Source organism: Stegostoma tigrinum, chromosome 4 (genome assembly GCF_030684315.1).
Source record: "Stegostoma tigrinum isolate sSteTig4 chromosome 4, sSteTig4.hap1, whole genome shotgun sequence".
Lineage (NCBI taxonomy): Eukaryota > Metazoa > Chordata > Chondrichthyes > Orectolobiformes > Stegostomatidae > Stegostoma > Stegostoma tigrinum.
The window spans coordinates 25,889,754-25,914,459 of NC_081357.1; the positions used below are offsets into that span (position 1 = coordinate 25,889,754).

The following is a 24,706-nucleotide window of genomic DNA, read 5'->3' on the forward strand; positions in this document are numbered from 1 at the left end:
GTTTACTTTAGTGATGGAAAGGGATACGTGTATACCACTGGGCAAGAGTTATAGCTGGGGGAAAGGCAATTACGATGAGATTAGGCAAGATTTAGGGAACATAGGATGGGGAAGGAAACTGCAGGGGATGGGCACATTAGAAGTGTGGAGCTTATTCAAGGAAAAGCTCCTGTGCGTCCTCAATAAGTATGTACCTGTCAGGCAGGGAGGAAGCTGTAGAGTGCGGGAGCCGTGGTTTACGAAGGAAGTGGAATCTCTGGTCAAGAGGAAGAAGAAGGCTTATGTTAGGATGAGATGTGAAGGCTCAGTTAGGGCGCTTGAGGGCTACAAGGTAGCCTGGAAAGACCTAAAGAGAGAGCTCAGAAGAGCTGGGAGGAGACATGAGAAGTTGTTGGTGGATAGGATCAGGGTAAACCCTAAGGCTTTCTATAGGTATTTAAGGAATAAAAGAATGACGAGAGTAAGATTAGGGCCAATCAAGGATAGTAGTGGTAAGTTGTGTGTGGAGTCAGAGGAGATAGGGGAAGCGCTAAATGAATATTTCTCGACAGTATTCACTCTAGAAATGACAATGTTGTCGAGGAGAATACTGAGATACAGGCTACTAGACTAAGTGGGATTGAGGTTCACAAGGAAGAGGTTTTCTGAAGGGAAGGTCGTGCCTCACAAACCTTATTGAATTCTTTGAGAAGGTGACCAAACAGGTAGATGAGAGTAAACCAGTTGATGTGGTGTATATGGATTTCAGCAAGGCGTTCAATAAGGTTCCCCACAGTAGGCTATTGTACAAAATGCAGAGGAATGGGATTGTGGGAGATATAGCAGTTTGGATCAGAAATTGACTTGCTGAAAGAAGGCAGAGGGTGGTAGTTGATGGGAAATATCCAGTTACTAGGGGTGTACCGCAATTATCGGTGTTGGGTCCACTGCTGTTCGTCATTTTTATAAACGGCCTGGATGAGGGCATAGACGGATGGGTTAGTAGATTTATAGACGACACTAAGGTCATTGGAGTTGTGGATAGTGACGAAAGATGTTATAGGTTACAGAGAGACATAGCTAAGCTGCAGAGCTGGGCTGAGAGGTGGCAAATGGAGTTTAATGCAGACAAGTGTGAGGTGATGCACTTTGGTAGGAGTAACCAGAAGGCAAAGTACAGGGCTAATGGTAAGATTCTTAGTAGTGTAGATGAGCAGAGAGATCTCGGTGTCCATGTACACAGATCCTTGAAAGTTGCTACCCAGGTTGACAGGGCTGTTAGGAAGGCATACAGTGTTTTAGCTTTTATTAATAGAGGGATCGAGTTCCGGAACCAAGAGGTTATGCCGCATGGCGAGCACGATGGGGCATAGCTTTAAATTGAGGGGTGAAAGATATAGGACAGATGTCAGAGGTAGTTTCTTTACTCAGAGAGTAGTAAGGGAATGGAATGCTTTGCCTGCAACAGTAGTAGATTCGCCAACTTTAGGTACATTTAAGTCGTCATTGGACAAGCATATGGACGTACACGGAATAGTGTAGGTTAGATGGGCTTCAGATTGGTATGACAGGTCGGCACAACATCGAGGGCTGTAATGTTCTATGTTCTATGTTCTGAGTTCATAAGATACTAGGAACTGCTGAGCTGAAGGATCTGAAGAAGGGTCCTAACCCGAAACATCAGCTTTCCTAGTCTTCTGATGTTGCCTGGCCTGCTGCGTTCCTCCAGCTCCACACTGTGTTATCTTCCACCAGTCATACTGGCTAGTAATATGTAGAAGCATTGGGACAATCACCAACAAGATAGAACATAAAAAGTAGTCGTAGAAGTAAGCCAGTCAGCCCCTCAAGCCTGTCCAGCCATTCAATAAGATCATGGCTGATCTTCTCCAAGCTTCAACTCCTTTTTCTTGCCAGTCCCTCATAGTCGTAAACTCCCCAATATTTAAAAGTCCATCCAAATTCTCTTTAAATACTTGCAGCTACCTAGCCTCCCTATCTCTTTGGGATAGATGTTCCAGATATTCACTAGAATAGATTTAGATTCCTTAGATTTGGATTCCTTACAGTGTGGAAACAGGCCCTTCAGCCCAACAAGTCCACACTGCCCCTTGATATATCCCACCCAGACCTATCCCCCATAACCCACACACCCCTGAATACTATGGGCAATTTAGCATAACCAATCCACCTAGCCTGCACATTTTGTTTGGACTGTGGGAGGAAACCGGAGCACCCGGAGGAAACCCACGCAGACACGGGGAGAATGTGCAAACTCCACACAGGCAGTCACCCGAGGCTGGAATCGAACCCGGGGCCCTGGTGCTGTGAGGCTGCAGTGCTAACCACTGAGCCACCGTGCCACCCCTACTCTATGGGAGAAGAAATTCCTTCACATCTCTGTTGTAAATTAGTGTCTACTTATTCTGTAATTATGTTTACTAGCTTGAGATTCCCCCACTGCTGGAAACATCTCGAAATCTACTCGATCAAGTTCCTTCAGAATGTTGTATGTTTCGATAAGATCATACCTTGTCCTAAACTCTAATGAACAAATGTCTGACCTATTTAGACATTCTTCATAACTCAACCTCATGAATCACCCTGGTATATCTCTTGAACTGCTTCCTGCCATGTTTTGTTCTTTAAGAATACATCTTTTTAAAAACACTAAGCAAATGCAGACGAGTGGTTAGCCCATTTTTGTACATATTACTGGAAGTGTTACTGGATTAAGTTGTGATAGAGTGGTCTTTTGGTAATGGCCTTTCTTTCAGGATTTTGATCAAATAAATGCTGTGATATGGTGTATTAGATAAATTGAAAGGTGAGGAATTGTGGAGCAGTGGTGATATGGGAATGACATGACAAAAGGTGGAGCTAAATTTCTGTTCAGGAAAAATCTGTCCAAAGCAATGAGTTAACAGATACTTGCTCAGTTTTTTCTCCTCTCAGCTTCCTCCTCCTTCTCATTTTTGTTGGTCTCCTAAATTTTGGCCACTTGCAATGACAAATTTGTAGAGGATAGAACAGATTCTAAACCTTCTGTTGTAAATATTGGAGTTGTCCAGGAAGTGGAATTACTTTAGGATGCAGATGGCTTTGTGATGACCCTGGGTCCAGTGTGACTTTTATTGTTGGCATGCTGACTCATCCGTCTTGGGTAGAAGAGAGGAGTCATGAACCAGGCATGGGGCAGGTGTCCTTTCTCACCAGCATCCAAGTGGTTTGTTATTATGTCTCAAAGATGGCACATCTGGCTGACTGGAACTATTGATACATCAAGCCTGTTGATGCATGTGCGCATAGTCAATGCCATACTCTGGAAAATCCATTAACTGGGCAAAGCATGTGCTCACTAATTCTGTTTTGTCTTGTAAGAGCAAACTAATAGAATCCCTTTTACTTTGGTACACGGCCTCTGTCACCCCTCCAATGCAGCAGTGTATAGCAAATGCCATAGAATCCCTACACTACCCTCCAATAAGCATCCCATCCAGACCCGGCCATCTACCCCACTCTAATCCCACCTTCCCTCCCCGTAACCCCATATTTACCATGGATAGTCCACATAGCCTGCGTGTCCTTAGACACTACGGACAATTTTAGCACAGCCAATCCAAATAACCTGCACATCTTTGGACTGTGCGAAGAAAGTGGAGCTCTCAACAGAAACCCATCACAGATACATCCACACAGACAGTCACCCAAGGCTGTAATCAAACCCAAGGTCCCTGGAACTATGATGCAGCAGTGATAACCACTGAGCCACCGGGCTGTGAATTGTTGGAAATGATTTCTTGTCCAGATAATCATCTGGAAGTGGGAAATGTAGAGCATTAACAAGACTTGAGCGGTCCAAACTGGACGATTAGGAGCCAAATCAGAATTAAGCAGTATTTGATATCTAGAACCACCAATCAACGTTGTGCACTTCTGTTATGCACGTAGCATGCCTGTCATGGTGCCCTGATAGCCAGCCATTCTGGTCAGCAGAACTGATGGAAGCATTCCAGCCAACATTTTCAGAGATTCCCACATTTGTAGCACTGACACTAGTGCCACAATGGAGACAAATTTTGTGGCCTCTCAGAATAATTAAGATGTAGTTTTGTCAGTGCTGGCAATATTACTATTGTACCAAATGGCCTTTTGTGAACTGGGACAGTGGAGTATGGGAATTCCTGGAACCATGTTGGGACACGTTTCTGGTGAACTTGCATCTCAGGAAGGAGCTGAATCAGAACTCGTCATGCATTACCACCCTTTCTCAGATACATAAGATATTCTGTCAGAGATACCAGCCCTGTGAGTGCAGGCTCTTAATATAATCTCTCATCAACAGATGGGCGAATTACTTTTAAAAATAGTGAATCAAGGGAAATATGTTATATAACGTACTTCCTACATTCAGATTTTAGCAACACTGGAACTCCAAAGATGTGTTGTGAGACTTGAGGACACTGGTAGATAGATGTATGGATGCCCAACATGTCGTGACCCAGTTGAAAATTCACCATGCAGATGGTTTCAGTGATAGTTGCGATAGTTTTCTTACTTACATTCAGGTTAAATCAGTTAAGAATGTCCTGAGGAACACATTTTCTTTATAGACTACACCTCCTCTGGCCCTCATAAGGAAAGCTGTGCATCCCACACCTTGGTCCCATTTCTATTCTAACTCACAGTATTACTGATCCATTGCATTCTGGCCTGGAGCTCAAAATCAGATCAAATGTACATGGGCACACGTAGAGCAAAATAACAAGAGTTATAGCTGGGGGAAAGGCAATTACAATGAGATTAGGCAAGATTTAGGGAGCATAGGATGGAGAGGAAACTGCAGGGGATGGGCACATTAGAAATGTGGAGCTTATTCAAGGAAAAGCTCCTGTGTGTCCTAGATAAGCATGTACCTGTCAGGCAGGGAAGAAGCTGTAGAGCGCGGAAGCCATGGTTTACGAAGGAAGTGGAATCTCTGGTCAAGAGGAAGAAGAAGGCTTATGTTAGGATGAGATGTGAAGGCTCAGTTAGGGCGCTTGAGGGTTACGGGGTAGCCAGGAAAGACCTAAAGAGAGAGCTCAGAAGAGCCAGGAGGAGACATGAGAAGTTGTTGGAAGATAGGATCAGGGTAAACACTAAGGCTTTCTATAGGTATTTAAGAATGACGAGAGTAAGATTAGGGCCAATCAAGGATAGTAGTGGTAAGTTGTGTGTGGAGTCAGAGGAGATAGGGGAAGCACTAAATGAATATTTTTCAACAGTAGAATTTTTCAACATTTTTCACTCTAGAAAACGACAATGTTGTCAAGGAGAATATTGAGATACAGGCAAATAGACTAGGTGGGATTGAGGTTCACAAGGAAGAGGTATTAGAAATCCTTCAGAGGGTGAAGATAGATAAGTGCCCTGGGCCAGATGGGATTTATCCTAGGATCCTCTGGGAAGCCAGGGAGGAGATTGCCGAGCCTTTGGCATTGATCTTTAACTCGTCATTGTCTACACGAATAGTGCCAGACAACTGGAGGATAGCAAATGTGGTTCACCTGTTCAAGAAGGGGAGTGGAGACAACCCTGGTAATTATAGACCAGTGAGCCTTACCTCAGTTGTTGGTAAAGTGTTGGAAAGGGTCATATGGGATAGGATTTATAATCATCTAGAAAAGAATAAATTGATTAGGGATAGTCAGCACTGTTTTGTGAAGGGAAGGTCATGCCTCACAAACCTTATTGAGTTCTTTGAGAAGGTGACCAAACAGGCAGATGAGAGTAAACCGGTTGATGTGGTGTATATGGATTTCAGCAAGGCGTTCGATAGGGTTCCCCACAGTAGGCTATTGTACAAAATGCGGAGGAATGGAATTGTGGGAAATATAGCAGTTTGGATCGGAAATTGGCTTGCTGAAAGAAGACAGAGAGTGGTAGTTGACGGGAAATGTTCATCCTGGAGACCAGTTACTAGTGGTGTACTGCAAGCGTCAGTGTTGGGTACACTGCTGTTTGTCATTTTTATAAATGACGTGGATGAGGGCGTAGAAGGATGGGTTAGTAAATTTGCAGATGAAACTAAGGTCGGTGGAGTTGTGGATAGTGACGAAGGATGCTGTAAGTTGCAGAGAGACATAGATAAGCTGCTGAGCTAGGCTGAGAGGTGGTAAATGGAGTTTAATGCAGACAAGTGTGAGGTGATGCACTTTGGTAGGAGTAACCGGAAGGCAAAGTACTGGGCTAATGGTAAGATTCTTGGTAGTGTAGATGGGCAGAGAGATCTCGGTGTCCATGTACACAGATCATTGAAAGTTGCCACCCAGGTTGACAGGGCTGTTAAGAAGGCGTACAGTGTTTTAGCTTTTATTAATAGAGGGATCGAGTTCCGGAACTAAGAGGTTATGCTGCAGCTGCATAAAACTCTGGTGTGGCCGCACTTGGAGTATTGCGTACAGTTCTGGTCACCGTATTATAAGAAGGATGTGGAAGCTTTGGAAAGGGTGCAGAGGAGATTTACTAGGATGTTGCCTGGTATGGAGGAAAGGTCGTACGAGGAAAGGCTGAGGGACTTGAGGCTGTTTTCATTAGAGAGAAGAAGGTTGAGAGGTGACTTAATTGAAACATATAAAATAATCAGAGGGTTAGATACGGTGGATAGGGAGAGCCTTTTTCCTAGGATGGTGACGGTGAGCACGAGGGGGCATAGCTTTAAATTGAGGGGTAAACGATATAGGATAGATGTCAGAGGGAATTTCTTTACTCAGAGAGTAGTAAGGGAATGGAACGCTTTGCCCCCAATGGTAGTAGATTCACCAACTTTAGGTACATTTAAGTTGTCATTGGATAAACATATGGACGTACATGGAATAGTGTAAGTTAGATGGGCTTGAGATCGGTATGACAGGTTGGCACAACACCGAGGGCCGAAGGGCCTGTACTGTGCTGTAATCTTCTATGTTCTAACATATACGTTGATTCGCCATCAGCCATGTCATAGGCATTCTAGCATGTCAGTAGGTTTCATAATTTTACAGTACAATTCTCAAAATCTGAGTTTCTCACAGAAAGTTGTGATGTTAATGAGCTATAGAGAGAGGTTAAATAGGCTGGGGTTATTTTCGCTGGAGCACTGGAGGCTGAGGGGTGATCTTATGGAGATTTATAAGTTCATGAGGGGCTTGATAAGGTTAATAGACAAGGTCTTTTCCCCAGGGTGGGGGATTCCAAAACCAGTGGGCACAAGTTTAAGGTGCAAGGGGAAAGATTTAAAAGGGTCCTCAGGGACCTTTTTCAGTCAGTGGGTTGTGCATATATGGAATGAGCTGCCAGAGGAAGTGGTGGAGGCTGGTACCATTACAACATTTAAAAGGCATCTAAATGGGTGTATGAAGAAGGACGGTTTAGAGGGAAATGAGCCAAAAGCTGGTAAATGACACTATTTATTTAGGCTATCTGGTCACCATAGATGATCTCTATGACTCTATAACATCGAGCATTGTAATAAATTAGGATTTTAGCATTGAATTGAAAGATCATATGATTTTAATAATGCAGAAACTCGAAACAAACTGTCAATTTTTGGTTAAAAACTGGGAAAAGGAAGACTCTAAAGAGACTGAACTTTGCAACTATCATAAATCATGTTGTTAAAAATTTCAAATTCTCTTCCTGGGAGTCTCATTTGAGTTTTCTAGCCCCTTACCACAGTTTGATTCCCATGAACAATACCATAGGCGATCTCTCGCTGTTTATAGTTAATTTTAAGGTCAGCTTCTCTTAATTTCTTTTATTCACTGTCCAACTTACACTAAATTAAATCAATTTTGCTTCATCACACATGTTTGTGTCTCTCTAATGTTCCATCTTTCCCCAAATCTAAAATCAAAAATACTGTGATTGCTGGCAAACTGAATTAATAACAGACATTGCTGCAAATACTCAGCAGCGCCTGTGAAGCGAGAAAACCAAATTGGATTTCAGGCTGTGACCTTTCATCTGAACTTAGACTACATTGCCCCAAAGTAATCAATGATCTTTTCAGTATCAATAAACAGTAGTATTAGGATAAATCATGGATGTACATTATATAATTACTAGATTCTGGTTCTAATATTCAAAGTTCAACCTTTTAGAACATAGAACATAGAACAGTACAGCACAGTACAGACCCTTTGGCCCATGATGTTGTAGAGCCCTATTATCAGACTAAGATCAAACTATCCTGCATAGCCTACATTATACTATCATCGATGTGCCTATCCAAGAGTCGCTTAAATATCTCTAAAGTATCTGACTCCACTACAACTGCTGGCAGCGCTGTCGACATGCCCACCACTCTCTGTGTAAAGAACCTACCTCTGACTTCTCCCCTACACCTTCCTCCAATCATCTTAAAATTATGCCCCCTCGTATAGTCATTTTCGACCTATGAAAAAGTCTCTGACTATCCACTCTATCTATGCCTGTCATTGTTTTGAACACCTCTATCAAGTCACCTCTCATCCTTCTTCACTCCAATGAAAAAAAGCCCTAGCCCCCTCAGCCTCTCCTCATAAGACCTGCCCTCCAGTCCAGGCAGCATCCTGGTAAATCTCCTCTGTGCCCTCTCTAAAGCTTCCACATCCTTCCTATAATAAGGCAAGCAGAACTGAACACAATAGTCCAAATGCGGTCTAACAAGGTTTTACAGAGCTGCAGCATAGCCTCGCAGCTCTTAAACTTAATTCTCCTGCCGCTTAAAGCCAACACACCATATGCCTTCTTTACAACTCTATCAATTGGGTGGCAACTTTGAGGGATCCTGCCATTAATCCTGCATTCTGAATTCAAATTCTACCTTCCAAGATGAATCACTTCACACTTTTCTGAGTTAAATTCCATCTGCCACTTAACTGCCCAGCTCTGCATCCTGTCAATGTCCCATTGCAACCTACAACAGCAACTCCACCAACCTTCGCATCATCAGCAAACTTACTAACCCACCCTTCCACATCCATATATTCTAAATAATCAGAAATACCATCTCTCAGAATGCTCTCCAATAATTTGCCCACCGCAGAAGTCGGACTGACCGGTCTGTAATACCCAGGATTATCCCTATTCCCTTTCTTGAACAAGGGAACAATGTTTACCACCCTCCAATCATCTGATACTACTCCAGTGGACAGTGAGGACGCAAAGATCATTGCCAAAGGGGCAACAATCTCTTCCCTCACTCCCCTGAGTAAGCTTGGGTATATCCTGTCTGGGCAGGGGACTCATTTAACCTCATGTTTTTCAAAATTTCTAACACATCCTCCTTCCTAACATCAACCTGTTCGAGCATATCTGCCTGTTACATGCTGTCCTCACAAACATCAAGGTTCTTTTCACTGGTGAATACTGAAGTAATGTATTCATTAAGGACCTCCCCTACCTCCTTTGACTCTGCACAAAAGTTCCCTCTACTATCCCTGATTGGCCCTACCCTCAAAGGCCATCCTCTTGTTCCTCACATAAGCATAGAACACCTTAGGGTTTTCCTTAATCTTAACTGTCAAGCCTTTTTCATGCTCTCTTCTAGCTCTCCTAAGTCCATTCTTCAATTCCTTCCTTGCTATATCGTAGCCCTCCAGAGCCCTGTCTGATCCTTGCTTCCTGAACCTTAAGTAAGCTTCCTTCTTCCTCTTGACTAGATGTTCCTCATGCCTTGTCATCCAAGGTTCCTTCACCTTACCATTCCTTCCTTGCCTCAGTGGGACAAATCTATCCAGCACTCGCAGCAAGTGCACCCTAAACAACCTCCACATTTCTATCGTGCATTTCCATGAGAACATCTGATGCCAATTTATGCTCCGTAGTTCTTGCCTAGTAGCATTGTAATTCCCCTCCCCCAATTAAATACTTTCTCATATCGTCTGCTCCTAGCCCTCTCAATGACTATAGTAAAGGTCAGGGAGTTGTGACTACTATCACCGAAATGCTCTCCCACCGAGAGATCTGACACATGGCCTGGTTTGTTGCCAAACACCAAGTCCAATATGGCCTCCCCTCTGGTCGGCCTATCAACATATTGAGTCAGAAATCCTTCCAGGACACACCTGGCAAAATCTCCTCCATCCAAACTATTTACACTTAGGAGGTTCCAGTCAATATTAGGGAAATTGAAGTCACCATGACAACAACCCCATTACTTCTGCACCTTTCCACAACCTGCCTCCCAATCTGCTCCTCAGTGTCTCTGTTGCTATTTGGGGGGGGGAGGGGTCTATAGAAAACTCCCAATAAAGTGACTGCTCCTTTCCTGTTTCTGACTTCCACCCATACTGACTCAGTGGAAAACCCCTCCTCCATGACCTCCCTTTCTGCAGCTGTGATACCATCCCCCACCTCTTTTACCTCCCTCCCTATTTCTTTTGAAGCATCTATACCCTGGAACATCTAACAACCATTCCTGCCCCTGTGTTACCTAAGTCTCCATAATGGCCACAACATTGTAGTTCCAAGTACTGATCCATGCTCTAAGTTCATCACCCTTATTGCTGACACTTCTTGCATTAATATAGACACACTTCAACTCATCGCACTGACTGCAACTTTGCTCTGTCAACTGGCTGTCCTTCCTCACAGACTCTCTGCATGCTGTATCTGCCTGTACACTGGCTACCTCATCCTCTGATCTGTAGCTCTAGTTCCCATTCCCATGCCAAACTAGTTTAAACCTCTTGAAGAGCTCCAAAAGATATTTTATATAAATGTTTTTTTCTGATTACGTTATTTGATAATATTCCACCATGAGAAGTATAAATTTATACTCACTCACATACAGGTAAAGCTGCCCGTATTACTGGTCTGTGTATCACCCCCAAGGAACTAAAGTCTCGGCTTGGAGTGTTTCAGCAATATTGCCCTGTTAGCCTTCAGTTACATGGAGAACTTGTAGACTGTTCTACTGATCCTTCATTAGAATTTGCAGCAGAATTCCGAGGATATTACTATAAAATGGAATCAAAACAGACTCTAGATGTAAGTACTGAAAGTAAAAGACACTGGAGATCACAGCAGGTTAGGCAGCATCCATGGAAAGAAAGCAAGCTAACGTTTTGAGTCTGGATGACTCTTCATCAGAAGAGTGTACTTGTGGTCAGAGCTAATGATGAAAATTAATCAAGAACAGAAAAGAATAATCTTTCAAATTTCCTCATATGTGCCTAAATTATGAGGTGTTCCTCCACATTCATAAAAGGATGGCACAGCATTTGTTGAATGGCAGTGTTTACTTGCCAATCTGATAGCCCCAGTGGTGGCAGTGGCAGCAGTGGCCAGACTGGTACAACAAGTGCCCCCTCCACACTTCACTTCAGCTCTGATGAAGAGTCATCCAGATTTGAAACGTTGGCGTGCTGTCTCTCCAAGGATGCTGCCTGAGCATTCATTGTAATTGTTGTTTTCACTACAGGTGTTGTTGTTTGCTTAATGGTTAGAATGTCAGTCTACCTTTAAGAGACATGCCATGATCTCATCACTGTGTACTAGATCGTGGAGCATGAGATCTTTATATCTTCAGGCGACATGCTACAATGCAGTGACGATATCATTAGATCTGTCCCTTAAAAGTATACTGTGGATCATTTTACACCTTGACCCACTCCTGGCCTACCATGACAACCTCTCTAACCCAACCTGACACCTTCTTCTCCCACCTCAGATATGACACTGCCCCTGACTTGACCCCTCAGTCTGTTCTAAGCGCTTGTCCAATTACCTTGCACCTTAACCACCTCACACGCCTAGCACTCTACAACCTAACTGACCTAGCACTCTACCTATTTACTGGCAGCGAAAAGGGCAGCTCCAAATAAGATACAATTATTGCACGGTATCAGCATATTGTACTGTGGTCCTATGAGTAACTTGATAAATCCATTTCGTATACAAAAATCATGCTGATTCTGTGGACGTCTAGTTTTGTACAAAATACGTTCATCTTTCAAATAATGAAATGCGCCTTGTTATGTGTGGAAGGAAAAATAATGAGGTATTCAGAGATAATCTCAAATATATAGTTCCATATTCACACTATTCATATAATACACGTGCATTCTAACATTATGACACAAAGTATAAAATAACACTCAATTTTCAATTTGTCTGCTTTATCAATTTGTCAGATGTTCTTGGACAATCCAGAGGCATTTGTACCTCCATTGGCTTCTCAATCTCTTCCGACAGCTGAACTGCTACCAAGAAGACTTACTGCAGCTGGAGTAAAAGCCAGGTTTCCTAAACAGGCAGAATTTATGGGCTACTGTCCAGTTACATTTGTGGATGGAAAACTGAGGTACATTCAAGCAACTAATATTTTGGAGGATAAAAAGAATATTACACTTTTAAAAATAGTAGGAACTGCAGATGCTGGAGAATCTGAGGTAACAAGGTATAGAGCTGGATGAACACAGCACGCCAAGCAGCATCAGAGGAGCAGGAAGGCAGACGTTTTGGGCTTAGACTCTTCTTCAGAATTTCTTTTTCAGAAATTCTGAAGAAGGGTCTAGGCCCAAAACGTCTGCCTTCCTGCTCCCCTGATGTTGCTTGGCCTGCTGTGTTCATTCAGCTCTACACCCTATAATATTTTTTAAAATGTCTTGACAGAGAAGTGTTTGTAATTGCTGTTTTGGTGTTTCTAACAGATATGAAGCATTGGTCCCTGGAGCCATTGATAATGCTGCTGAGTACAGAAACAGAATATTTTTATTTCAGGATGAGGAACACCTTGATAAGTTCATGCGGTAAACATTTCTGCACAATATGTTTTCCATCTCAATGTTGTTATTATGAATTATTTAAGCTTTGTTGTGAATATTATTTAAACCTCTTATTTTGTTAAGGAATTTTATAAACACTTGCATAATGATACAGCTGCACATTTATTTATATAGTTTTAAGATACTAAATTGATGCAAGTACTCTGTTGGTAGAGTTGTACATTCTCTAAATGTTAGAATGCTTGAGTATAACATAAGTCTTGTTGGTGGTGGTCATAAGTGAAATTGTTTTGGTAATTATGGCATAGCAGTAAGATTTAAGCTTGGGAGACACAACTTATGCAAAAATGTGGTGGAGCTTAGAAATATTTTTAAAGAAGTTGATTAAGATACAACAGTTTAAATTAAGATGCATAAATTAAATAACAAAAAAAGTGTACAACCTGTAAAAGATGAGAGAGTTTTACTGGTTCCACATGATGAGGCAGATTGTTCTCCATAGCAAATGGCTGACAGCAACATCCCTTACTGCTTCTTAATCGAAGTGTTAGAATATTCCTCTCTGGCCTTTACCATTTGATGTTGGCAGCTGCTGCTTCCCACCAATCATCCACTTATATACTTCATTTATAAACAGTTGTTTATATGTACAAATGAGAATCCAAAGTAGACCACTCACTAGGTCGAGCCTGCTCTGTCACACACTCATCTGTTTGGGCGGAGGACACAACCCTGAGGAGCTCCTGCAGAGATGTCCTGGATCTGAGATGACTGACCTCCAACAATCACAACCAACTTGCTATGTGTCAGCTGTTTGCGGCCTCAACTCCAAACTCCTGTCTACCCAATAATCTTTGGACTCCCCTGCTTGTGCCTACACTGCCCTCTTTAAAAGAGATTTCCCCATACTATCAATACTCTGAGAGAAAAAAGACAATACTCCTCATCTTCAACTTAAATGGGAGACGCCTCATTTTTGAGTAGGGTTACTCTACCGCAACATCCACCCATCTACACTTCAAGTCCCATCAGAATCTTAGAAGTTTCAATAAGATAATCTGTTCTTTTTCTAAACTCCAACAGATCTGTCTCTCAACCTGTCCTTGTAAAATAATTCCTTCATTCTAATAATCAGTTAAGTGAATGTTCTCTGAACTGCTTCTAATACAATTAGATTCTTTCTTCAGCAAGGAAACCAAAATTGTAAAGAGTGTGGTCTATCAATGCGCTTATAGACTAAAATAACCTTCCCACTTTTATGTTTCATTCCTCTTGCAATAAACTACAAGTTTTTTTTATCCATCTGTGGGATGTAGGCGTCACTGGCTAGCCAACATTTCTTCTCCATCCCTGGTTTTGAGAAGATGGTGGTTAGCTGCCTTCACCTGCTGTAGGTTGATCCATAGTCCCATTAGGGAGGGAATTCCAGGATTTTGACCCAGCAGCAACAAAGGAAAGGTGATATATTTTCAAGTCAGGATGGTGAGTGGCTTGGAGGGGAACTTGTAGGTGGTGGTGCTACCCTTGTCCTTCTAGATGCAAGTGGTAGTGAGTTTGGAAGGTGCTGCCTAAGATTCTTTGGTGAATTTCTGCAGTGCATCTTGTAGATAGTATGCACTGCTGCTACTGAGTGTCAGTGGTGGAGGGAATGGATGCTTGTGGATGTAGTGCCAAACAAACAGGCTGCTTTGTCCAGGACCATGCCAAGCTTCTTGAGTTTTGTTGGAGCTGCACTCATCCAGGCAAGTGGGGAGTATTCCATCACACTCCTGACTTGTGCCTTGTAGATGGTGGACAGGCTTTGAGGAGTCAGGAGGTGAGTTACTTGCCACAGTATTCCTAGCTTCTGACCTGTTCTTGTAGCCACTGTGTTTATGTGGTGAGTCCAGTCAAGTTTCTGGTCAATGATAACCCCAAGGATGTTGATAGTGGAGGATTCAGTGATGGTAACACCATTGAATGTCAAGGGGTTGTGGTTAGATTGTCTCTTACTGGTGATGGTCATAGCCTGGCATTTGTGTGGTGTGAATGTCACTGCCACTTGTCAGCTCAAGCCTGGATATTGTCTGGATCTTGTTGCATTTGAACATGGACTGCTTCAGTATCTGAGGAGTCACGAATGGTGCTGAACATTGTGTGATCATCAACGAACATCCCCACTTCTGACCTTATGATGGAAGGAAGGTCATTGTTGAAGTTGGTTGGGCCGAGGACACAACCCTGAGGAACTCCTGCAGAGATGTCCTGGAGTTGAGATGACTGACCTCCAACAATCATGACCATCTTCCTATGTGTCAGGTATGACTCCAACCACTGGAGAGTTTGCTCCCGGATACCCATTTATTCCAGTTTAGTCAGGGCTCCCTAATGCCACATTCGGTTGAATGTAGCCTTGATGTCAAGGGCTGTCACTCTCACCTCATCTCTGGAATTCATTTCTCTTGTCCATATTTGAACCAAGGCTGTAATGAGGTCAGGAGTTGAGTGGCCCTGGCAGAACCCAAACTGGGCATGACTGAGCAAACATTCTAGTTTCCTTCCTGATAAATTGCTGTACCTGCCATATCAACTTTTCTTGATACATGTACCAAAATATCCAGATCCTTCTGCACTGCAGAATTCTATAGTCTCTCTCAATTTAAATATAGTCTGTTTTTTTGTTCTTCCTGCCAAAATGGATAAGTTGATATTTTATCACATTTTGCTCATCCACTCTCCTGCCTATTTTATGCCATCAGCAATTTCAACAAGTACGTTTACACATATACATTCGACTCCTTCAACCAACTAATTGATCGTAAATAATTGAGGCCCCATTTCTGATCACTGTGGCACTCCAGTGATTAGAAGTTGCCAATCCCAAAATGATCCATTTATCCAACTCCATATCAATTACTTATTCAATTTCATCTGGTCATATACAATAGATGGGTACCCAGGGTGAACTCTGCAGTACTCTGCCTCAAGATCGTCCTTCATCGAATCTCATGCTGGCTGTCATTTGTTAATCCATGCCCGACACTTATAACATTATAAGAGCTAATCTTAGCAATGATGATCAAGGCATCAATGTCCATTGATGACCTTTAGGGAAGGAAATCTACCACCCTTATTTGGCCTGGCCTACAGCAATGGTTTAGCAGGCCATTCAGTTGTTTCACATCACTAAAGAAACAAAAACAGATCTGGCATAGGCTTCAGCATCAAAAATGACATATGCAAACTCAGCCCTGTCAACTTCATATCAGAGATAATGGGAACTGCAGATGCTGGAGAATCCAAGATAATAAAGTCAACTTTGCAAAGTTTTCCTTGCTAGCATCTGGAGGGCTGTCTTATAGACTGGTTAGACAATAGCCAGACATAATCATACTCACAAAATCATACGTTACAGTGGTGCTGAATAAAATGAATAATGGCAAGACAGTAGAGAAAATCCAATGAGAATGGGCAAAATGTATTCTCAGTAGTGAGAATAAGAAGTCTGACTTACTGCACAAGTTTTTAGAGGCTTGAATTTCACAAGGGAGTGGCAAAGATCCAATTTGCATGCACATTGTCGGTTTCCCAGACAGCACCAATTTCCAACATGAAGGTCAGAGGGGACCCGTAGTGGCTGCAGCTCATTGGTGTCTTTTCCAGACATCCATCTTGGCTAGCATTTCCCAAAGCCTCAGTGACTGTGCACTCCACGCATGCAGATAAATACTGGCTAAGCACCAATCTCAGCATGTTGTCATGGCACATATCAGACAAACTTATAATAGCTCAGCACTTCGATGTTGCACCTTGGAGCTCATCAGCACCTTACATTTCAATACTGCAGCCAGACAAATTTACATGTAAGGGAACACACCCATCTCATACATTAGAACAAGCTGTATCTCAAGGCACTTAGCTTGCTTTGTTAGTGCCAAACTATTTTGCACCTAGCTGAATGCTCACAACATCTGTGTCTCTTTTTTTGTGTATTGCGCTTCATTCAGAATTTAAAGGCTCACATTTTTTAGAGTTGCCTTTTAGTGCAGACATAAAGTCTAAAAACAGATAGACTTGCCATGTAGCTAGCAAAGATCAGTCAAGAGGATGGACATGCAGCTGTATGGCACCATGCTACATCATTGCCACACCAAATGATATGGCAGCATCTTATGCAGCAGACACGTTGCATATGTGTCAAACGCGAAGTTGCATTTTGGTAAGCGAAACTTGTACAGTTAATGGTAGGGGCCTGGGAATATTGTCAAACAGAGACACTTAGGGATGCAGGTTCCTTGAAAGTGGGATCTCAGGTAAGGTGGTGAAGAAGGCATTTGGCACGCTTACCTTCATTGGTCAGAGGATTGAGTATAGGAGTTGGGACGTCGTGTTACAGTTGTACAAGGCATTGGTAAGGCCACATTTAAAGCACTGCATACAATTCTGGTCGCCCTGCTATAGGAAGGATGTTATTCAACTGGAAAGGTGAAAAAAAGATTTACAAGGTTGTTGCCAAGATTGGAAGGTTTGAGCTATAAGGAGAAACCAGATAGGCTGGGGCTTTTTACCCCTGGAGCAAAGGAGGCTGAGGGGTGATCTCTTAAAGGTTTATAAATAATGAGGGGCATGGATAGGGTGAATAGCCAAGGTCTTTGCCCCAGATTAGAGGGGAAAGATTTAAAAGGGACCTGAGGGACAGCTTTTTCACACAGATGGTGATGCATATGTGGAACAAGCTGCCAGAGGAAGTGCTAAAGGGTACAATTACAACTTTTGAAAGTTATTTGGACAGGTACATGGATAGGAAAGGTCTAGAGGGATATGAGCCAAAACAGGCAAATGGAACTTCTCAGTTTGGGAAACCTGGTTGGCATGGACATGTTGGGCCAGAGGGCCTGTTTCCGTGTTGTATGACTGTCTGACTCTATGACCAAATGGCCATACCTCAAAGTCTAAGGAGTATGGTCATTAGTCAAGTCCGGGGGAACTGTCACCCAGGGGTTCCACTACTGTCAGACAAAGGTGTTTGTCTCATCTCAGTTCAGAGGTTGAATACACCCAGTTGGCCAATGTCAGTGGATCGGTATCATTTCAGTGCAGCAAGTGGCCATAGACCGTCTGGTGTGTTCCAGTGTGACCAGCCTGGGAATTGGTGATAATTTAGTAGTGGAGCAATGAAGATATCTGTCATGGGTCATTCAGGCATCAAAAGGAGCTGTCACTCCAAGTTAATGAGGGATACACATGGTCATTCCTGACTCCTTTCAGTTCACAGAAAGTCAAGGTGAGTTATTGGATGTCACTGCTGTGGTGGGAAAATTGGGAAGTCAGGGTGGGAGGCAGCATGCTGGAATGTACAATGGACAATAATTGTAAAGGGAAAAATGTGTAAGTGTGGGAGATAATAGAACATGGAGATTATAGGCACTGAAGGAGAAAGAGTCATTGATTGTCACCACCACCACGGCTTCATTTGGAAGGTTTGGCAATGTTTTGCTCAGGGGTAAAGTGAGAATATGGGGAACCTCAAACCTAACGGGGTTGATGGGGAGTGCAAGACAGAAAAGAATGGGAATGTTTGAGGGTCGCCGAGATTGACAGGCTGAGCATGTAACAGTGAAACACAATCGTGAATGGATGCCTTCCATACCTTTATTTCGGAAGTGTGACTCATACGGTCCTATTGTTGAAGACGAGGCCTAATGTGTGGAAAGAATGTGTTATTATTTTCAGGCAAATGAAATTGGGGCAGATGGGCATGGATAATTCTCCTGACAGCTTTCTGACCCGCAGCATTTTCGGTTATTCAGAGCTTAACTTTCCCTGAGGCACCAGAAACTAAAATCTTTCAAGAGTTGACGGATTTAGTTAAGGAATATTGCGACCTCAAGCCTCCTCTAATTCTGAGACACTATCAGTTATATCAAGCATTTTGTGAACTAGGGGAATCCATATCAGGGTTTCTGACAAGATTAAGATAACTGGCAGAGACGTATAATTTTGGGTTAACGCTGATTGGATGCTGAATGGCAGTTTGGTATGTGGGATTAATGATGTTACCATACAAAAACACCCACCGGCCGAAGTCCAACTGGACGTCAAACAGGCAAGTGAAGCATGTGAGCTACAGAGTATCCCAATGGAAGTGGACACCTCACCTGTCCGAGTGAGCTTGGAGAACATTACTTGAGTGTAGACAATTGCAGAACCTCAAGCTCCTAGGTTAGGCCACAGCAAAATCCCAAAACAAAGCTAAACCTCTGCTAAATAGCTAAAATATTCATCAGGATCCAAGCTGGCAAGCCACTGTAGTTGCTACCAGTATGCTGACTCGAGACAGCTAAAGAGTCTTTAGTAAGACTTTAGTAAGAGAACTCATAGGCCAGTATCCAGCAGAATGTGCACCCTGGAAACCAGAGCTGGTTTGGAACAGAGATAATGGGAACTGCAGATGCTGGAGAATCCAAGACAACAAAATGTGAGGCTGGATGAACACAGCAGGCCAAGCAGCATCTCAGGAGCACAAAAGCTGACGTTTCGGGCCTAGACCCTTCATCAGAGAGCGGGATGGGGTGAGGGTTCAGGAATAAATAGGGAGAGAGGGGGAGGCGGACCGAAGATGGAGAGAAAAGAAGATAGGTGGAGAGAGTATAGGTGGGGAGGTAGGGAGGGGATAGGTCAGTCCAGGGAAGACGGACAGGTCAAGGAGGTGGGATGAGGTTAGTAGGTAGATGGGGGTGCGGCTTGGGGTGGGAGGAAGGGATGGGTGAGAGGAAGAACAGGTTAGGGAGGCGGAGACAGGTTGGACTGGTTTTGGGATGCAGTGGGTGGAGTGGAGGAGCTGGGCTGGTTGTGTGGTGCAGTGGGGGGAGGGGACGAACTGGGCTGGTTTAGGGATGCAGTTGGGGAAGGGGAGATTTTGAAACTGGTGAAGTCCACATTGATACCATTAGGCTGCAGGGTTCCCAGGCGGAATATGAGTTGCTGTTCCTGCAACCTTCGGGTGGCATCATTGTGGCACTGCAGGAGGCCCATGATGGACATGTCATCTGAAGAATGGGAGGGGGAGTGGAAATGGTTTGCGACTGGGAGGTGCAGAAGTTTGTTGCGAACTGAGCGGAGGTGTTCTGCAAAGCGGTCTCCAAGCCTCCGCTTGGTTTCCCCAATGTAGAGGAAGCCACACCGGGTACAGTGGATGCAGTATACCACATTGGCAGATGTGCAGGTGAACCTCTGCTTAATGTGGAATGTCATCTTGGGGCCTGGGATAGGGGTGAGGGAGGAGGTGTGGGGGCAAGTGTAGCATTTCCTGCGGTTGCAGGGGAAGGTGCCGGGTGTGGTGGGGTTGGAGGGCAGTGTGGAGCAAACAAGGGAGTCACGGAGAGAGTGGTCTCTCCGGAAAGCAGACAGGGGTGGGGATGGAAAAATGTCTTGGGTGGTGGGGTCGGATTGTAGATGGCGGAAGTGTCGGAGGATGATGCGTTGTATCCGGAGGTTGGTGGGGTGGTGTGTGAGAACGAGGGGTATCCTCTTTGGGCGGTTGTGGCGGGGGTGGGGTGTGAGAGACTTGTTGCGGGAAATACGGGAGACGCAGTCGAGGGCGTTGGTTTGGAACAGTTAAATTGCTTAGCAACATCCAAATCAGTACCAATCAAAATAAGGGTCTGGTTAAATAGTTACCCAGTTCTAAGGGAGATTGATACCAGCACAGTTGTATCAGTCATTGCAGAACCATCATTGCAGAACTAGTCTTTCACAAAATTAGCTCTGTACTCCAACCGTTAAGTTTGAGCATGACCTTGGCTAGACTGAGAATATATACTGGGGAACTATTATAGATTTAAGGTTACAATTTTGGCTCCAGTCTCCTATGAAAAGCAGTTGGTTTAGTTACAACTGATTGTAGTAAAATTCTAGGGTCCAACCTTGATGGCATGGAATTGATTGAGAAAGAATTACCTTGACTGATTCAAAATTTTTCAATTAGAAAATGGCTTCCTGAGTGAAGTCCTACTTAAATATTTAGACATTTTTCAGGAAGGCCTAGGGACTAACACAGGAGCCAAAACCACTTTTTACATGTGGACCAGGAAGCAATTGCATGATTCTGCAAGGGCAGCCCAGTGCCATTGGCCTTACAGACAAAAATAGAGGTGGAAATCAGGAGGCTGGAAAGCAAAGAATTCATCATACTAATATAACAAGGTATGGAGCTGGATGAACACAGCAGGCCAAGCAGCATCTTAGGAGTAGGAAAGCTGAAGGATCTAGGCCCGAAATGTCAGCTTTCCTGCTCCTAACATGCTGCTTGGCCTGTTGTGTTCATCCAACTCCACATCTTGTTATCTTGGATTCTCTAGCATCTGCAGTTCCTATTTATCTCTAATTCATCAAACTAGTCCAGTTTGTGGAATGGGCAGCACTGGTCCTACCGATTGTGAAGCCTGACATGTCGGTTCGCCCTTCTCAGGATTTTAAGCAAATGGTAAACCTCTTCACACAGTTGGATAAATACACAATAACGTGCATAGAGGAATTGTACGCAAAACTAGCGGGGCAGCTGTCATTCACAAAGCTGAACATATGCCATGCATGCCTGTAATTGCGACTAGATGAGGAGTCCCAGAACAGTGCCACAATTAATACCTGTAAGGGTTTATACCAATATACAAGATTGCCATTTGGAGCATCATCAGCCTGTGCCTTTTTCCAGTAGATGATGGACAACATTTTACGACATTTATCCCAGACTGCCATTCACCTGGATGATGTGCTACTAACCGTCAAGACCAATAAAGAGACTTGGAGAGCTTGAACATAATGCTTAAACATTTCTGCCAGGCGGACATATGCCTAAGAAGGGCAAGTGTGTGTTCTAGGCACCCCAACTGACCAACTTGTGCTACAGAGTCAACAAAACCAGGTTAGACCCATTGGAGGATAGGGTGAGGGCAATCATCAGTGCCCCAGCTTCCACGTCTGTACTGGAGTTTAGGTCTTTCCTTGGGTTGGTAAATTATTGTGGAAAATTCATACATAACCGGGCCTCCATCTTGGAATCCTTACACCTGCTATTGAGAAAGGGCCAGCCTTGGAAATGGTCACATAACCAAGAAGTAGCCTTTAGGGAAATGAAAAAGCAGCTATTGTCATCTCTAAGATGTTGGCCCACTACAATCCCATGGTGCTGACATGCAATGCCTCCCCATACTGCATCAGGGTAGTGTTGGCTCACCGGTAACCCAGCAGAGAGGAACACCTGATAGTGTGCGCTTCCTGGACTTTGTCTAGTGCTAAGCACAATACACCCAGATAGAGAGGGAGGTTTTGGCGGTCATCTTTGGTGTGAGAAAGTTCCATCAATACCTTTACTGACATAAATTTATAATAGTAATGGACCAAAAATCCCAGCTAGGGCTACTTAAAGAAGACAAGATTGTGCTGCCCATAGCTTCATAATTCAGCAGTGGGCCCTTATTCTCTGTGCGTGCAATTACAAGTTGGAACACCATTTTGGAGGGCAAGTAGCAAATACAGATGCCTTGAACCACCTCCTACTGGCAGACACACCACCGGTGGTGCCTCCCCTGAAAGGGTCTGCTCTGGTTTTAAACATTCTGGACACCCATCTGCTCACTGCTGAGAAAACCTGACTGTGAGCACAAAAAAGATCCCATCCTAGTAAAACTAAAAAGGCTGGTGGCGATGGCAGAAACAAAAGGACTGTCACAACCAGAGCTGAAACCTTTCTGGACCCGCAAGACCAGATCACCGTAGAGGACCACACATTATTTCAAGGACCAAGAGTGAAGGTCACCACCAGATACTGGCTGAACATAACCAGGGTGTCCTGGGGGGTTTCCAAAATGAAGATGCTGGTAAGAAGTTATGTTTGGGGGCCAGGATTGGTAGCTGACTTAGCCACATTGATGAGGCAGTGTCCACAGCACCAACAAGGACAAATATCATTGCCAGCAGCTCCCCACATTGTGGGGGGAGTGTGGGAATGGCTGTGTGTGAACCCTAGACTTGGTTACACAGCAAAACAGACTGGTCCTTTCATGGGCTCATTGTTCTTGGTCATTATGGATGCCCATTCAAAGTGCTTGGACATGCAAACTCGGGGATGATGATTGAAAAGTTGCAAGCGTCTTTTGCAATTCTCGGACTCCCGGAAGTATTGGTCATGGACAATGGGATGTCATTTAGCAGCAGGGATTTTGAGTATTTCTCAAAATTGACTGGCATTTGGCATGTTTGAACAACTCCATACCATTCATCATCCAATGATCTAGTGGAAACAGCAGTCCAAATGTTGAAGGTAGACTTAAAGAAACTGCCTATAGCTTTACTCGATACCATACTGTCCTGGTTCCTGTTTAATTATAGGATTACTACTCACACAACTATCGGGATAGCTCCAGTAGAGTTGCTGAAGGGGAGAAGACTCCACACCTGGTTAAGCCTGAAATACTCAGACCTGGGAGGGAAAGTGAAATGGCTTCTGGAATTCCAATGTCAAGGCATTCCTCCTCTAAGTGAGAAAGGCAGTTTACTTCAGGGGACAAAGCTTGGCGCTGAAACTATAGAAATGGCCCTGAATGGGTATGAAGCAAGGTCGACAGATGTCAAGTCCCGTGATATACCAAGTTTGCGTAAACACAGTGGTCCTGAGCAAACATGGATTACACGAAGGCTGCCAGTTCGCAAACAGGATGAGAGCAAAATATACCCAGCCCCTCAGAACATCCAGAAGACCTGTCAGAAACCACGGGTTTTCCCATTTCTGAAGAAGGGTTCCAACGTGAAACGTCAGCTTTCCTGTCCCTTTGATGCTGTCTGACTTGCTGTGTTCCTTCGGGTCGACACTGTGTTATCTCAGACTCCAGCATTGGCAGTTTTTACTATCTCTGAATGGGATTTCCCCCCTCTGTCTAGTGTCAAAGAAACCTCAGAGTCTGAAGTGCGTGCAGCCAATGTCGCAGCCTGGAAACTATTACCACCAAAAGAGAAGGAATTTCTTCTGAGATGCTCCAGGCACAAGAAACCGGCAATGGTCTGGTACACGCAGCCAGTGTCCAGGTCAGAATCCAAGGAACTGGACCTGGGACAAAAATATCCCAGGAGGATAAGAAGTACAGGCCTAAATCCCTGGATTTAGAGGGAGAGGGATGTAGTGATTGGAAAGAGGTTGGCCAGGTGGATATCACTGGGAATGTTTTCCCTTACAGGGGCTTTTAACCTGGGTCAATCAGGGCGTCCTGGCTGACAGGTATAAACAGGAGTCTCAGGGATTTTCCTCAGTCTAGGGACTAGCTACGGACTAGCCGGTGAGAGTCCATGTACTGTGTACGTATCAATATAGGGTAACTTGGTGACAGGATACTGGCCTCTGTGGAGATATTTCAAAGACCATTAGTGTAAAGGGAAAAATGCCAGAAAGTGTGATGAACAATAGCACCAGTTCATTACCATTTATAGAGGCAACTGTTTGGGTGAGCACTTCTTTTGGCCGCTGCTAATTGCAACAGAAAATATGGGGGTCAAATTTGGCAGGGTCTGGTATTTTCCTGTCCAACCACCTGATATTCCAGTAATACAGGAAATTCTGATCAGAAAATTAAACTGTCAATGTCTTAAAGCCACCAGTCTTATTTTTGCTTCTTTTCAGAGTGCCTGGAAAATACTGGGATCTAACACTCCCAAATAAACTTCCACCGGTGAAGGATCCAGTTCTTCCCACTTCACTTCCAATGCTTGGATATATGGAACAAGTAAGGAATCTATTGTTGACTGTTTAATATATATAATTACTGTAAAAAGTACCAGCAGTGCATCAACCCACAATCATGTTTATTTGCATTCGTTGGAAAACTAAAGAAAGTAATCGTAACAGGTATCAACAGAATAGACCTTCCACTAAAGTCAAGTCTTGTGTTTGCTTCTCGAGGTCGAATTACCAAAATTTTCCACAGTATTATTGATACCTTGTTTACCACCGCTGGTTCAAACATTTC

General features: G+C 43.8%; 1 protein-coding gene across 2 annotated transcripts in view; it reads left to right on the plus strand.

The window, feature by feature from the left end:
- ak9 (adenylate kinase 9) overlaps positions 1–24,706 on the plus strand; it is a 298,446-nt gene that overhangs the window by 264,205 nt on the left and 9,535 nt on the right. For both annotated transcript variants that reach the window (XM_059645225.1, XM_059645227.1), the window contains exons 34-37: positions 10,775–10,971; positions 12,117–12,286; positions 12,636–12,734; positions 24,361–24,463. In XM_059645225.1, the coding sequence (XP_059501208.1) occupies positions 10,775–10,971; positions 12,117–12,286; positions 12,636–12,734; positions 24,361–24,463 (569 nt within the window). The remainder of the gene's footprint in view (positions 1–10,774; positions 10,972–12,116; positions 12,287–12,635; positions 12,735–24,360; positions 24,464–24,706) is intronic.